The sequence below is a fragment of the Prosopis cineraria genome, unplaced genomic scaffold (assembly GCF_029017545.1).
Source record: "Prosopis cineraria cultivar Desert tree isolate PC_DT_omini unplaced genomic scaffold, ASM2901754v1 PC12, whole genome shotgun sequence".
In the NCBI taxonomy this organism is placed as follows: domain Eukaryota; kingdom Viridiplantae; phylum Streptophyta; class Magnoliopsida; order Fabales; family Fabaceae; genus Prosopis; species Prosopis cineraria.
The window spans coordinates 37,714,932-37,729,075 of NW_026555343.1; the positions used below are offsets into that span (position 1 = coordinate 37,714,932).

Here is a 14,144-nt window from a genome sequence, read left to right on the forward strand (position 1 = left end):
CATGATATAATTTTGCAAAAGGATTGTCAAAGAATAATAAATCATTTGGGCTATTTGCAAAGTATCTGTCTCTTCATCATAAAGAGGAGATCAAAGAATACAAATTACGTGTATTATATTATTCACTAAGGTTGATAATGTGTACAAGTGGTTGAAGCCTTTGTATCTCTCATTGATGTTATGCTGACCTTTTGTGATACAAAATTTTGAGTGCTTACCTGCTATAAAATGTGTACAAGTGAAGGCCTCTAATATATACAAGTGAAACCTCCTCATTGGTTATAGCTAGCCAACTTGCAAAAATGTTACACATAAATGAAAGTAGCCAAGATACCAACAATTTCTTTCTTATTATTTGTAGAAAAGTCATAATCATAATATGCTTTGAAATTCCATGATATACAATGAATTGAAATTGGTATTGGACTCAAAGTGGTTCATTCCTCCAGAAACGTCCCTTTGGGAGATGTATTGAGCTCTATGTTTGATGGAAAATCAATATTGATTGATATTTGATGTGTTAATTATTGATAAAAATCAAAACTGTTAATCATATGGCTAGCGAAAATTCATGTTACACTTGATCTATTGTTTTAAACTCGGACAAAAGTTTGGAAAAATATGGACCTAAGGTCTTGTCGCTTCCTTTGCAGAATAGTTACTTTCAACAATGATAATAATTTGATTTATTCTTATATGAGGAATTGCAAGTTGATAACTGAGACACGGCTATATTTAGCAGTTTATATAAAAATCTGATATTAAACTTTTTTGAGTTTCATTTAGTGGAAATTAAGATTAATATTAGCTTTGTTCCTTTGTGAGACTTTTTTTTAACTTGCAAAAATTTAACATTGTGGAGCTATTTTTTATGGAAATAGTAGATAATGTTTGGAAGCATTGGGCACAATACATTAGTTATATATATGTATATATACATGAATTTAAATATATAACACGTTTTTATATATAGGTTTGTAAATAAAAGATAAATCATAATTTTTTTTTAAAATTACAATTAAGGGAACAGTCGTTGTAATCCATGCCCAAATAAATTATGATATTTATTCCCTTAAGGAACAGTCACTGTGACATACTTGGCTATGATATATTTCGCCATAATTCATGCCCAAATGGTTTATGGCGTCTGTTGCCTCAAGGAATGCACACCATAATTCTACCATATTACCACCATTGTTATATTTTTATTTGCTGTGAAAATTAACTATTATTATTACACTTATTTTTACTACACTACATGACTGCATGTACACTCGCGAAAATTAGATTTATGCACTAGTGAAAGCATATTTAAATTTCTGTAAAACTTAATGCTCCATAATTAAGTGCATATTTGGGTATTTTACTTTCCATTTTTGTAACTTCTAAAAAATGAAAGATGATTGGTTAGGCTTTTATTTCTAAATATACATTCTAAAAATTCATTCATATGAGCACCAAAAGTCCTTTTCCAAAAAATTAGGGAGAGTTACTTGGGAGTTAAAAAATTTAACCACCTCTTTTTCCATGTTGCCACTTGTTAATATTTTTTTAAAATGCAGATAAAATATTTATAATTATTTTTTTAACATATCAATTTTTTATTATTTATACTTTGTTATTAGTTAAAATATCAAATTTTATATTATTAAAAATTTGTCATTTTTAGTAATTATATATTTAAAAATACTTTCCATCATATATTATCCAAATAATTTTTAATTTACTAAATTAAATTTTTGAAAAAAAATTCAAACACAAATCTCATCACAATAAGTAACTTTTACCAAACTGATTTTTGCTAAATGCATTTTTGATGAATAAATTTTTGTCAAACTGAAATTCAAATGTACCTCGAGTCCTTCCAATCGGCTCTCATGTACTAACTATGTCATAAGGAAAATAGCAAATAAAAACGTTGAGATGTTTGATGTTTAAGATTATGTCATTTTTTGAGAAATAAATTTCACAAAACTTTATGTTAATTAAAAAAAAAAGACTTGGATCAATTTGAATTCATATGGGTTTTGAATGTATCAAGACAAAAAAAATCAACGAAGCATATCATGATCAAGACAGTCACAATACGGTAAACAAGTCACAGTACATCACTATAAACAGATGTCAATCCAAATGCTCAGTCTATAATTTATATTTATTGCTATACTTCAAATTATCTGAAAATTGAATGATGTTATATGTATTGTTAACCTGAAAGAAAGCTAGAGAACGTAAATTATATGCTTTGTTCACTAAGAAAAGATGTAGAAGTTATGCATATAATACATGCATGATGCAAATAGGTTGAGAGGGTAAAATAATCGAGTGATAGTATATCCAACACAATCCTAACGATATAGAAAACTATATAATAGATTTATTATATATATATATATATATATATATATAACAACTATTCATTGATCATCTTATGAATATGTTAAAATGTGAATCAAGATGTAGTTTATTAGAATAACAAAGTAATGACACAATACTTCCTATCATACTTATAGCAAATTATTATAATTATAGTTTTGAAGAAAAAAACTATTATCGACAACACTTGAAAAAAAGGTAACCAAACAAAAATGATAATTTATCAATACACTTGTAATTAATGACACTTTTAAAAATCATTATTATCTATAATCTTGCTTGTTTAACTCCAATCCAAACAGGCACTATATTGATTCATTCAATTTTTTAATCTACATCATTATTTCATATTAACTAATAACATGAGATAAAACTTCGTGCTAGTTTCACGGGAGGGGGGGGAACTTCACGCTGGTTTTTCAAAAATAGTATATTTCTAATTAATTTTTCTGGTATGAAATTATTTTATTAATTGCATTTTCGTATAATCTATTTTTTATATGAGCTTTTTCGTAATTTGATGTAAATAAAAGGATGGTTATCAACAACGTTTTAATTTATTGAATTAAAAAATGATTTTATGATTAATAACAATTTTATTTGCAATAAATTAAATTAAAATTTTTTATCCAAACATATCTGAATCTATATATATCTACTCTATATATTTATATATAACTAATTTTGTATACCTTCAAAATTTTATCTCGTTACCTATAAAATCTTATTATATTTAAAATTAGGATAGAAGCTGATATTTTTTTTTACTTTTAGATTTTTTTTTGCTTATTCATCCAATTAAAACACAGATCAAGTTAAGAGCCAAATACATAAATTAGTTAAACTGACTTTTTATAACTGAATTTTGTCCTGATTTCATTTCAGTTTTACATATTTTAACGCATGCGCCCGCTTAATTAGAAAGCTTTAAGGCGGCTTGACAAAAATCGCATGTTTGCAAAAAAAAATAATTTTATTTTCGTTTTCCCAAATGATTGTTGTGATATAAATGAATTCGTTTTAAATTATTCTGTACATTTTTTCATACAACCCGAAATTAAAAATTTTAATTATTTAAGTCTAAAAAATAATAATAATAAGTCACTCACCGAGCGAAAGGAAAAAAATAAAAATGCGCGGGCGATTGCTAACGTACGCGGGTAGCGAAGAGTAAATCTTCGTCATTAACCACGCGGATCGGTGGTCGCGCAATGACATGGCATCTCCTTTCTGATCTTTGATGCCAGAAATCGTTCGTTCTCGCTCTCACCCTAACCCCCCTCAATCATCTTCCTCTGTGCCCCTCGTCAAGCTCTTACTTTGATCCTTGTAGCACAGCCCCGAAATCCTCTAGTCCTATTCGTATCACTGTATAAAAAATTTCAATAATTAATCTCTTTCGCGAGACCACGAAGTTTCTACCTTGTCATCGATCTGTCGCTGTTGATTATCCTTCTTATAGAGTCTGTGTTGCATGTATCCTGAGAATACCATTGTTCGCTGGTAAATTAGGGGGCCTCTCATCTTAATTGAGGCCTTTGGATTCTGGGGTTGTGTTTCAATTTTGTTTAGTAGGTTTTGTGATCATCGGGCGAGCTTTGTTCGTCCAGTTTAGGAAATAATGGAATCAAGTCGAAGAGCTGTGGAATCTTACTGGAGGTCGCGGTTGATCGATTCTGCTACATCGGATGAAGATAAAGTCACTCCGGTGTATAAATTAGAAGAGGTTTGCGAACTTTTGCGGTCTTCGCATGTTAGTATTGTGAAGGAATTGTCGGAGTTCATCTTAAAACGACTGGAGCATAAGAGCCCAATTGTAAAACAGAAGGTATGGTTGTTGTTTTCATTGTTTTTCCTTGCTCAACTTGCACGAAATGGATCTGGGTCGTTGAGAGTTAGACATCCAATGGGGAGTTCTGTTATAGTCGATCAAGTTTTGAATTGGAAAAATCGCGGCCTTTCAAATTTCTGTTTTATGTTGCTTTCTTATCTCGGTCAAAAGAAATAGGTTGAATCGCCTTCGCTGGGAAAATATAAGATTAAGTTGCAAATTGAGTAATGTGATAGCGAAAATGCAGATTTTTTTTTTTTCTTTCCTTTTTACGATCTTCTCTATTGCGTCCTGTGATGAAATTATATGTAAGCATATTTTTCTTTTCAACTTGCATTTTTGCCTTGGCCTTTTTGAATGGTATGTTTAATAGTTAATCTCATTATGCTGCATTTATCTGTTCATGTTTGCAGGCTTTAAGATTGATAAAATATGCAGTTGTGAAGTCTGGTGTTGAGTTCAGGAGGGAAATGCAGAGACATTCAGTCGCAATTCGTCAGTTGCTTCACCACAAGGGACAACCGGATCCATTGAAAGGTGATGCACTAAATAAGGCAGTGCAGGACACTGCTCAAGAGGCCATCTCTGCCATCTTTTCTGCAGAAGACAGTAAGCCAACACCTGCTGAAGATCTTAACAGGCGGATACAAGGGTTTGGGAATACAAACTTTGAAGTATCATCAGAAGATAAGAAATCCTTTCTCAGTGAGGTAGTTGGTATTGGAAGTGCATCAATCAAGCAAGGACTTAGTAACTTAGCACAGGGACATTCAATTATGAAGAATGAAACTGGAACCTACAAGAGTCCAAATCTTCGAAGGTCATTAACTATGGAAACAGAAGATAGTGGCAGATATGAACCAGTTACATATATCAATGAAACTCAAGGTAGTTTTGGACACTCAAAGAATCAATCTAGTGGCTCTTGGAACCCGGACTCAAGAGTGGTTAAGATGGAAGCATTGAATGGTGATTCCAATGCAAACCATTCAGGGAGTAAGACACGAGAGGACAGGCTGCTGGAGACAATTGTAACCTCAGGAGGTGTTCGCCTACAGCCCACTCGAGATGCCCTTCAAGTTTTCCTAACAGAGGCTGTGAAGTTGGATGCCCTGTCTTTAAGTCACGCCCTCGAAATAAAGCTTCAGTCTCCAATGTGGCAGGCATGTCTTTTCAAAGTTTACAATGATCTTTCTGTACAAAAAGAAAGAAAGAAAAACACATGCATGAACATGCATGCCATATCTATTTCTAAAGCACATTCTTGTATCTACAAATTGAGTATTTCATATATTTTGAAGGGTTTTTTAGGGATCACAGGATGATGAACTTTTCATCGCTCTTCTAGCTTAAAAATATCATAAGTTTGAAGGGCTTATGTTTGCATATCTACATGGAAATATAGGACCATGCATACACGTTTAACTGAAAACCTTCTGCCATGAATTGTTAATTATCACTTATGTTGAATATTGCCATGTTGCATCTATGCTAATGCAACTTTATACATTAATAGAGAGCTGTAAAAACTTCTATGCAAGTGACATGTCTTTTCAACTTCGCTTGAAAATTACATTTATAGGTTCGCATGAAAGCTGTCTGTGTCCTTGAAGCCATCCTTAGGAAAAGGGATGATGTTACTTTTTCACGTATAGCATCATACTTCACTGAAAATAAAGATGTGGTTGTGAGATGCTCGGAATCTCCCCAAGCTTCACTGAGGGAAAAGGCTAACAAGGTACTCTTATAATTGATCTGTACACATAATTTCCACATGAAATTTCATCTTCTCATTCATCTTGACACTTAAATTTTAAACCAATCTATCATTGCTTGCTTGCTTTCATGTGCTTGGACGAGCATTTTTCTAGACATGTTGTCAATTCTTACCAATGCTACTATAGATGGACTTGTTGGTTGAACATTTCCGGATCTCATTGGTAAACTGCTAATTTCCTGCCAGGAAAGTGCTGAAGATTGATTGTTGAATAGTGAAATAAGCCTCTCATTTGAGATAACATTACTCGGAGAGAATTATGATGATAGGTGTCGTTTTAAAATGTTGGGTGGAATATAATATAATGCCTAAAGATCCAACTTCCAAACAGAGGGGTTTATACTTTTTTCTCATAATTTCTATAGCTGGGGCTTGAACTTGCTATTAATTCTAAATTTTCCCCTTTTCTAAGTTAGCAATTTCCTCTTCCTTCTGTGCAATCATGTGTTTTTGTCTTTGGATTTGGGGTGATGACTTTCTCGTAGTATGTGCCGTTCACACACATCTTCATATATTAGAACTTTAGTCGTCATTAATTCTCGGTGATTGTCTTACTCAAAGCTGCCATTCTCCTGAAGGCTTTGGAAAATGTTCTGATTATGTAACTCTCATATTAATTGAAAATAATTCGTCTGTAAAATATAAGGTTGCAGTTATTTATGGAAATATGGAAACCAGAAAGCATCTTAGGTTGTCTTAATCTTGTATAGTATGAAGCTCTTTCTTTTCTTGGCAAAGTTTTCTTGAGGTAAAAAGAAGTTACCCATATCAAATAGCCGTTTAATGTAAGTATCATTTGCAATTGTTTAAAGAATGATAATGTCTTGCACTCTTTCTATATGGAAGCAGATAAGTTCAATAGAATTCTCTAAAGTGCAAAATTACATTTTGTAATTTTATTCCCTTCCTGGCCCCTTGATGGACAGGTTATTGGTCTTCTTGGTGGAGATCAGCCAAACAGCTCTCCATTTATTTCAGAGAAGCCTGTGAAGGCAGAGGCTGCTAATGTTGTTGAGCTTCCCAACTTGATAGACACTGATGATTCCGATGAGAATCTTGGAGGGGACAATTTTACGAAGACTACAGATGATCAGAATGTATCAAACTTGGCACCATCCACACCTTTAGTTGATGATTTATTTGGAGATTTCAATGGTTCTATTGAATCTAGTATTGAACAGAAAAATGATGATGACCCCTTCGCTGATGTATCATTTCATACCAATGAAAATAAAGGACAAGCAGATGATCTCTTCTCAGGGATGACTATTGGTGATAAACAGAGTGATAATCTGATTCATGGGCTGGAAAGTATTAGTGAGCCAGAAACTTTTGACATTTTTGCTTCCGATTCCACTCAAGCAAGTCATGAGCATGTTAGTGATTTGATGGCTGGGCTGTCTGTTAATGAGAATACATCAAGTACAAAGCAGAAAACAATATCTTCTGTCTCACAGTCGGAATCTTTATTGGCAGGTTTGAATAATCAGTTTGGCCATCAGGCCCCTGGTCATGACTCAGGCAACATGTTGAACTCTCAAGCAGTTGGGTTCAACGCAAATCCCATGTTTCCTACTGGCCATTTGCCTTATAATGTACAGCCTGGTATTATGTTGAGCCACACTTATCCGTCTCAACCACTTAATTATAGCGCCATGGGAAGTCTTTTAGCTCAGCAGCAGTTCCTGGCAACCATGGCTAATTTCCAACACCTTGGTAATGTAAGCATGCAAGATGCAGGTGTTGCTCAGATTGCTGGAACCGATGGAAGAATGCCGATGCCAGACATATTCCAATCAAATTTTCCTACTCAAACTCCTACCTCAATGATTAGCAGTTCGAAGAAAGAAGACACTAAAGCTTTTGATTTCATCTCGGTAAGTCTCAGCATAGATGTCTAATCCGTACCTCCCATCAATTTTAGGATTGTGGTTATCTGCTGGAAATCTGTGCTCTACAGGATCCTAATTTTGTTTTTTCTATTGGGTTTTGCAATTTGAATGAAAATTTGGTCATCTCGAAATTGTGATTAATCTCCAGAAATCAGCCACTTGATTATGCAAGCCTACTATGCTGAAAAATATGCATTGCCAGAAACCTATGATTTCATTTTTTCCCCCTTTACATTTTAACAATATTTTTATAAAATATTAAATTGAACTATTGACTGCAGATTTGATGATTTAAATATGTGAACGAGATAGAAAGCGCACTAAAGAAAAACTGTTCTCTAGTAGCTTGAATAACTAACATTTTCATGTCTTGGTGATTACTTGGCTTGCTTGCTTTACTTGGTGGATTAGGTTATTCGAGTTTTCAATGAAAATAAACCATAGCATGTGATAAACTTGATTATTATATTATCAATTCATTCCTTATCTATTTTTTGGTTGGTTCGCCTGATTACATTGTTTCATTCTTGTAGGACCATATTGCTGCAACTCGTGATACTAGGAAAGTGATTTGAATTTGAAAGGCTATGCTTTTGCGACGATGGACTTCTGTGGTTTTGTATTGTTGGATTTGATACGAATAGAGCGAGCGGTTTATGATTTCCCTAGAAATGTTGTGCAGTTAGTTGAGCTATTGCAAGGTGCAATTCAGGCATGAATAGAAATACATGGTACTTGAGGGTGCTTCATTCACTATTTCTTGCTTCGAGAACAATAAGCATGGTTAATTTCGTTTAGCATGTCAGAAAAAAATTACGTTGTTCTGTCTCGCGCTGCTTATGATGTGGTTTGACTGTAGACCTGGGCATGAGTCAATGATTTAATTGTCTTTACCTGGTTTTATCTGCCACATCGGTGGTCTGGAATTTTTCTTTTTCCCCCCTTTTTAAGCTAAAGGAGATTCTATTAAAAATTTTACCTCTTGTCAAGTATTTTCAATATTTAAATTTAAATTTTTAAATTTTTCATCTAATGTAAGTAGGTATTGATCATTGAACTAATTAAGGAATTGGTTCAAGAATTAATGATAAATTATAATCAAATTATGATCAATTTGATCATGAATAGAGTATTATATTCAATTAGTTTAATGATTTATCAATTTAATGTTAATTATATATAAGTTTAATATTTAAATACTGCAAGATTTATTGATAACTTGATAAGGAAAAATGATGACACTTTATGTGAGAACTCAATGATTCTCCCAATTATAAAACTGTAGTTAACATAGACTAGGGATAACCCTTTTCAACATGTCTGATCTATTAATCAATTAGAGAAAATTAACTATCTCACGATGCTACAAGTCAATATTGGTCTTTACTAGTAAGATTTTCAGCAAGGAATTTTTGTGTGGTGCTTTTTCTTTCCTTCAAAGCGAGACAATCGAAACCAACCTTAAAAGCGTTGCCTCCTTTTAACAGGTTTGCCAGAACGAGAGGCATCCATAAACAAATGTTCAAAACAAAGACTATCCATGAAGCAAAAGATTTTGTCATCAAATGAGAGGAATAAATTCGTTGTGTAATTGGAAACTTGAGAGTTATCTATTGGATTACCTAATTTGATCCCTTTTTATTTACTATATGAAAGCATGAAAAAATTTTTCAGCTATTTGACCAAAAAAAAAAAAAAAAACTTTTTCAGCTACTTAGAACAGAGTGTTGAAGACAGCGAGGTTCAAATTTCCAATCTTGTTACCACCAATTCTAGGGTAATCAGAAAATTTACCCCTCCACATATTTTGCTGAATCATTCTTTGAACTTCCTTCCAACTACTGCTTTCCTTTATGCCACCAAAAAATGCTATCGCAATCAGCATTTGCTTATCACATAAACTATAAAAGAGGAAAATCCTCAAAATTATCATGGGTGAATCTTCTCAGGCTTCGACCATCAACCCTCAGTAATTTTTCCTCCAGGAGCTTCCGCATTACTTACCTTAAAACCAAGCTCAGCCAAGTCTTGCTTTGCCATCAAGTTCCTGCAAGATGCCAATTAAAGTTCATAAACAACTAACTTGTCATAAGAAAATCGTGTCAAAAGATACCTGAGAACAATATATACCCACTATATTAACGATAGCAATGTTGCAGATGTGCTTGTTGTAGCAATTAATCAAAGAATACATTCCACCAGTCTATTGCAAGTGAAATTCTTATAAACCATAGTGTACAACCAAGTTTGGAAGGAGACCATAGAACTCCTCAAAGTGTCTGTAGATCCTACCACCTAGACACACACTTTGATGAGTTTTCAGTCATTGAAAGGCCAATCTGTGCACATAATTGTTAAGTGTGAAAACAGAAAGAAAACAAGAATGGGAATGAAATAGATGAAAAATAACTCTTGTATCCCTACAATACATAATTAAAAAAACATATGTTGTCAAATAATGATAACAAGAACATGATAGATATTACATTAAAAAAAAAAAACCCTTTTTGTCCATTGCATATTTTCACTTTTGTCAAGCACTGACATTCATTTTAACAACTGTTCAGTGCACTTCAATTTCTTTTTTTTTGGGATAAAAACTGGATGGCTTTGTTAAAAAGATTATGTAGAAGGCTTCTCAGTCATCATTTTGCAACACATTATTAGGCTTGCGAAGAGATTCCATTTAACTTCAACATCAGATGCTAAACAGACAACAAAATTAGAGATGAGGCCGATAGCACTATTAGGACACATTAAAATCCTGGACACAAAAAAACCATGATATGTGATAAGGAGAAACCAACTCACTTTTCCATCCGACATTCCAGGTATTTTTTTGAGAATTGCCTGCATTTTTCTGACTTGTGACCAAAGGACTTTAGACAACTGAGATATTCCTTCTTCTCCTGAAATGACACCAATCAACAAGTTAAGCTAACTAAAAACTGAACTAAAAAATTCAAAAGCAACATGTTGGAATGTACAGTCTGAAACATTGGAACTTGCAAGGACGTGCTTCCCTCATATACAAACATTAACATAAAAAAACTTCAATCTTTTATCGAACACAGAGAAACACTACCAGGTCACATAAATGCATATGGTCCAATGGAAATATTCCTTTCTCAGGAGGCACTGGACGGAGTCCCCTGTTGCCACCAAATGCACCACCTATTACATAAGTTTGAAACAAGGGAAATGAGTGACAAAGCAAAGCGTCAAGAAATATGCATATGTATATTGATTTGGCAAATTAAAAGACCACACTTAAGGAAGTTACTGAACAAGATCCTAAAGTGAATAATATATCCAAACAATAAGTTACTGATGGAGCACAATGGTGTTTCATGTACTCAACCTTACTTAATGGGATACAACTTGTCAATGTTGCAAGCAATAAAAATACCGAAGGTCAACAATGATCACATGAAAATAGAACCAAAAAGATGAGATCAATCCTCTCCTTTCTGAGTTAATAGATTCTGACTGAAAAATTGAAAGCAACACCTTTTCTATAATCTCCATCAGGTTTTAAGTAACACAATGAGCAACATATAAAAGCTAAAAATAAAATAAAATACTCAGGCAACGAAAAATTAGACGACCCAGAAGTTTTAATGCAATTAAAGACTACTCAAGAATCCTTAGTTCATAATTCTTTCATCTGTATAACATTCTAAAAACATTTTAAACATTACTTTAAGCAGAACCCCTTCCAAAATCTCATTAACAGCTACATACATGTATTCAACCAGTAAGCCTGTTTCAGAAGAGAGCCACCTTGGTTATTTGCATCCATGCCATAGAATTATTAGGCATCATAAGTCAGTTATTAGTGCAGAGTTCAATTTGTAACAACCCCTTCTAAAGCAATAAACAAATCAATAAAAGTCTTTGAGAAATCAATCATCCATGAGCAGCAGCTTTAGAATAAATACCCCATTATTTAATATTCGTATTTCTGTTGGTGCGTGTGTAAGGCTACCAATTCGAACTCGAGAATTGGGAAGTGAAAGCACGACACTTAACCATCAAGCCAATATTCGTATTTCTATAAAAACCTAGAACCAAAAACCATGGAAGAGAAGTAAAACAATGTGTAACGCAAGATGACCTAATTCGCCCATCTCCCGTGCAAATCACGCTTCCGTTTGGCCGTATCGAAACGGAGTTGTCTGGCTAACTGAATCTGTTGAAAATTTGGTAAACGGTGGCCGGAACAACACTCCGGTGACTGGCAGTATCTATAGGCTTCGGACTTCGGAGCGAACGGGAAAGACTGAAATGAATTTATGATTATTGTCCGCACAGAAATGGCATTCTCTCCCCAAGCTTCCAAGGGTTTTGAGTTCAAACATGAAAACTATCACAAGAAAAAAAAAAAAAAACACAAACAGAGAAAATAAAATTTGGGAATAGGAGGTTAAACATTTAAGTGATAAGAATGAGGTGATATGATGATATACTAATTATAGTGTTTAAACTATTTTATATACTAAAAAAATAATTTAGTTTTCAATTATTAATATCAATCAATAAAAATTTAAATGCCCATCTATATCTATATTAACAATATAAATATTACTCAAATATATAGAACTTAAAGAAAGACATATGATGTGTAAGTTTAATAATATGACTCATTTTCAAATAAAATGAACCATTTAGTTGGTTTTACAATTGAATTACCTTTACCATTTTTATTGAAAATTTATATCTGAACATCTCAATTGTGTTGATCATCAAACTTAAGAGCTTTATATGATTTAGTTTTCTTATAATTTTTGAATTTCAATAGTCTATAATTTGTTCTTATTATTTATATTACATAGTTCTTTCAAGTGACAATATAAGTTATTATTGATTAATTTATATTTCTTAATAAGAGTCGGTTAGGATTTTGATGTTTTAAAAATTTAAACATCTTTTAATAGTACCTTTAAGAGTTATAAATATAACAATTGATTTATCTAAAATATCCTCATTAATTACTCAATAAAGTAATAGTGTAATTAAAAAAAATAAACACCTACTCAATTTTCTATATAATTAAAGAAAACACCTGAAAAAAAAATTAGGATCAGCCATAACTCCATTATAAAATATTTTTAAATAAATGGGATCCTAAAATATACTTAAGTTTGGAACCAGTAGTTAAGGCCCCTTTTAAAATACTTAGAATTAGAGTGATATTAGTTACGTAAATATGGCAAATTGTTTGAGTATTAAAAACAAGTTAAGGAGGAGTAAAAGAATTATTTTCACAATTCTAATATAATATGTTGTAGCCTTTGCACAGAGGTCCTTCCATTGCAGCCAAGTTGACCATCCACCGTGGCTGACACCCATTGTGTTATCTATTATGGCTAACAAAAACTTTTGCTATAGCCAATAAGACTTGATAGCACATAAAAGACATTATCTAGAATCCAACTTCTGGAGCATCTAACTTTTAGCTAAGATCTCAAATTAAAATGATTCAAGTATCCACACATAAATAATTCAATCAACTAGCTAACGACTTCGGTCTTATAACAATCCGACCTAAAAGGGACATTTTGAATACTCGAGGCTAAAAGTACTTATTTTCAATCAACATATCATATAATTGTCTAAAACTCTATCATAAAGCCATTAGCCTTCATAACCACTTTTAGTACATTCCACAATCATAAATAAACATGCTGAACACATACAAACATTATCAATCACCTAAAATTGTAAGCCTCACCTCCCAAGCATATTGTTAAATAGGAGATAGGTATATAAAACCTTTTTTTGATAACTTAAAATGAATCACACACTTGCTCAAATGACCCAATACCAAAAGCAAATTAAGCTAAAAACAAAAAATGCCTAAATCAACCTACTATACTATGTGCAAGTAAATGATAGATTAACATAAAATAACCCCTAATGTTGGCAATATAGACATTCAAATTACATGAAAATTTTGCTAGAGACTTTACACTCATATGTCTCTAGACCTTAGAGGCCTTCCTTTTGCTCCTAGCAAGATTATCTCTCGAAATCATTAAACTATAGGGAGTGAGGTATGAAATATTTGTAATAAAGACATATAAATTCAAGCACATGTAAGTGTGGTAATTAAAAGTGTGCAAGGTGGGTACGTCACAACTAATCACCATCAATTACTCAAGCATGTACATGAATCATATGTATTACACACGATCATGTATCCAACATTATTACTCTCCTCATATCTTCTGACTAAATTCATGGGCTACTATACAAGTAAGATTAA

The 14,144-nt window shown here is 32.7% G+C and overlaps 2 protein-coding genes across 2 annotated transcripts; one reads left to right on the forward strand and one right to left on the reverse strand.

Moving 5' to 3' along the window:
- The first annotated feature begins 3,580 nt into the window (after positions 1-3,580).
- Positions 3,581-8,786, forward strand: LOC129288625 (protein MODIFIED TRANSPORT TO THE VACUOLE 1). Its single transcript, XM_054925297.1, has 5 exons — positions 3,581-4,204; positions 4,621-5,370; positions 5,790-5,945; positions 6,911-7,861; positions 8,410-8,786. The coding sequence occupies exons 1-5, from the start codon at positions 3,998-4,000 to the stop codon at positions 8,449-8,451; spliced, it is 2,106 nt and encodes a 701-aa protein (XP_054781272.1). The 5' UTR covers positions 3,581-3,997; the 3' UTR covers positions 8,452-8,786.
- A 779-nt stretch (positions 8,787-9,565) lies between these two features.
- LOC129288723 (uncharacterized) lies at positions 9,566-12,249 on the reverse strand. Its single transcript, XM_054925450.1, has 4 exons — positions 11,994-12,249; positions 10,962-11,050; positions 10,688-10,785; positions 9,566-9,923 (listed from the first exon to the last, which is right to left on the reverse strand). The coding sequence occupies exons 1-4, from the start codon at positions 12,004-12,006 to the stop codon at positions 9,836-9,838; spliced, it is 288 nt and encodes a 95-aa protein (XP_054781425.1). The 5' UTR covers positions 12,007-12,249; the 3' UTR covers positions 9,566-9,835.
- Between the last annotated feature and the right edge of the window lie 1,895 nt (positions 12,250-14,144).

Bases quoted from the DNA above. Each gene is read 5' to 3' on its own strand.
- LOC129288625 (XM_054925297.1), top strand. From the start codon at position 3,998: ATGGAATCAAGTCGAAGAGCTGTGGAATCTTACTGGAGGTCGCGGTTG. The intron at 4,205-4,620 runs GTATGGTTGTTG...TCATGTTTGCAG, and splicing joins GCCCAATTGTAAAACAGAAG to GCTTTAAGATTGATAAAATA. The intron at 7,862-8,409 runs GTAAGTCTCAGC...TCATTCTTGTAG, and splicing joins AAGCTTTTGATTTCATCTCG to GACCATATTGCTGCAACTCG.
- LOC129288723 (XM_054925450.1), bottom strand. The intron at 10,786-10,961 runs GTAGTGTTTCTC...GTGTCATTTCAG, and splicing joins ATATGCATTTATGTGACCTG to GAGAAGAAGGAATATCTCAG. The intron at 9,924-10,687 runs GTGAGTTGGTTT...GGCATCTTGCAG, and splicing joins CTGGAATGTCGGATGGAAAA to GAACTTGATGGCAAAGCAAG.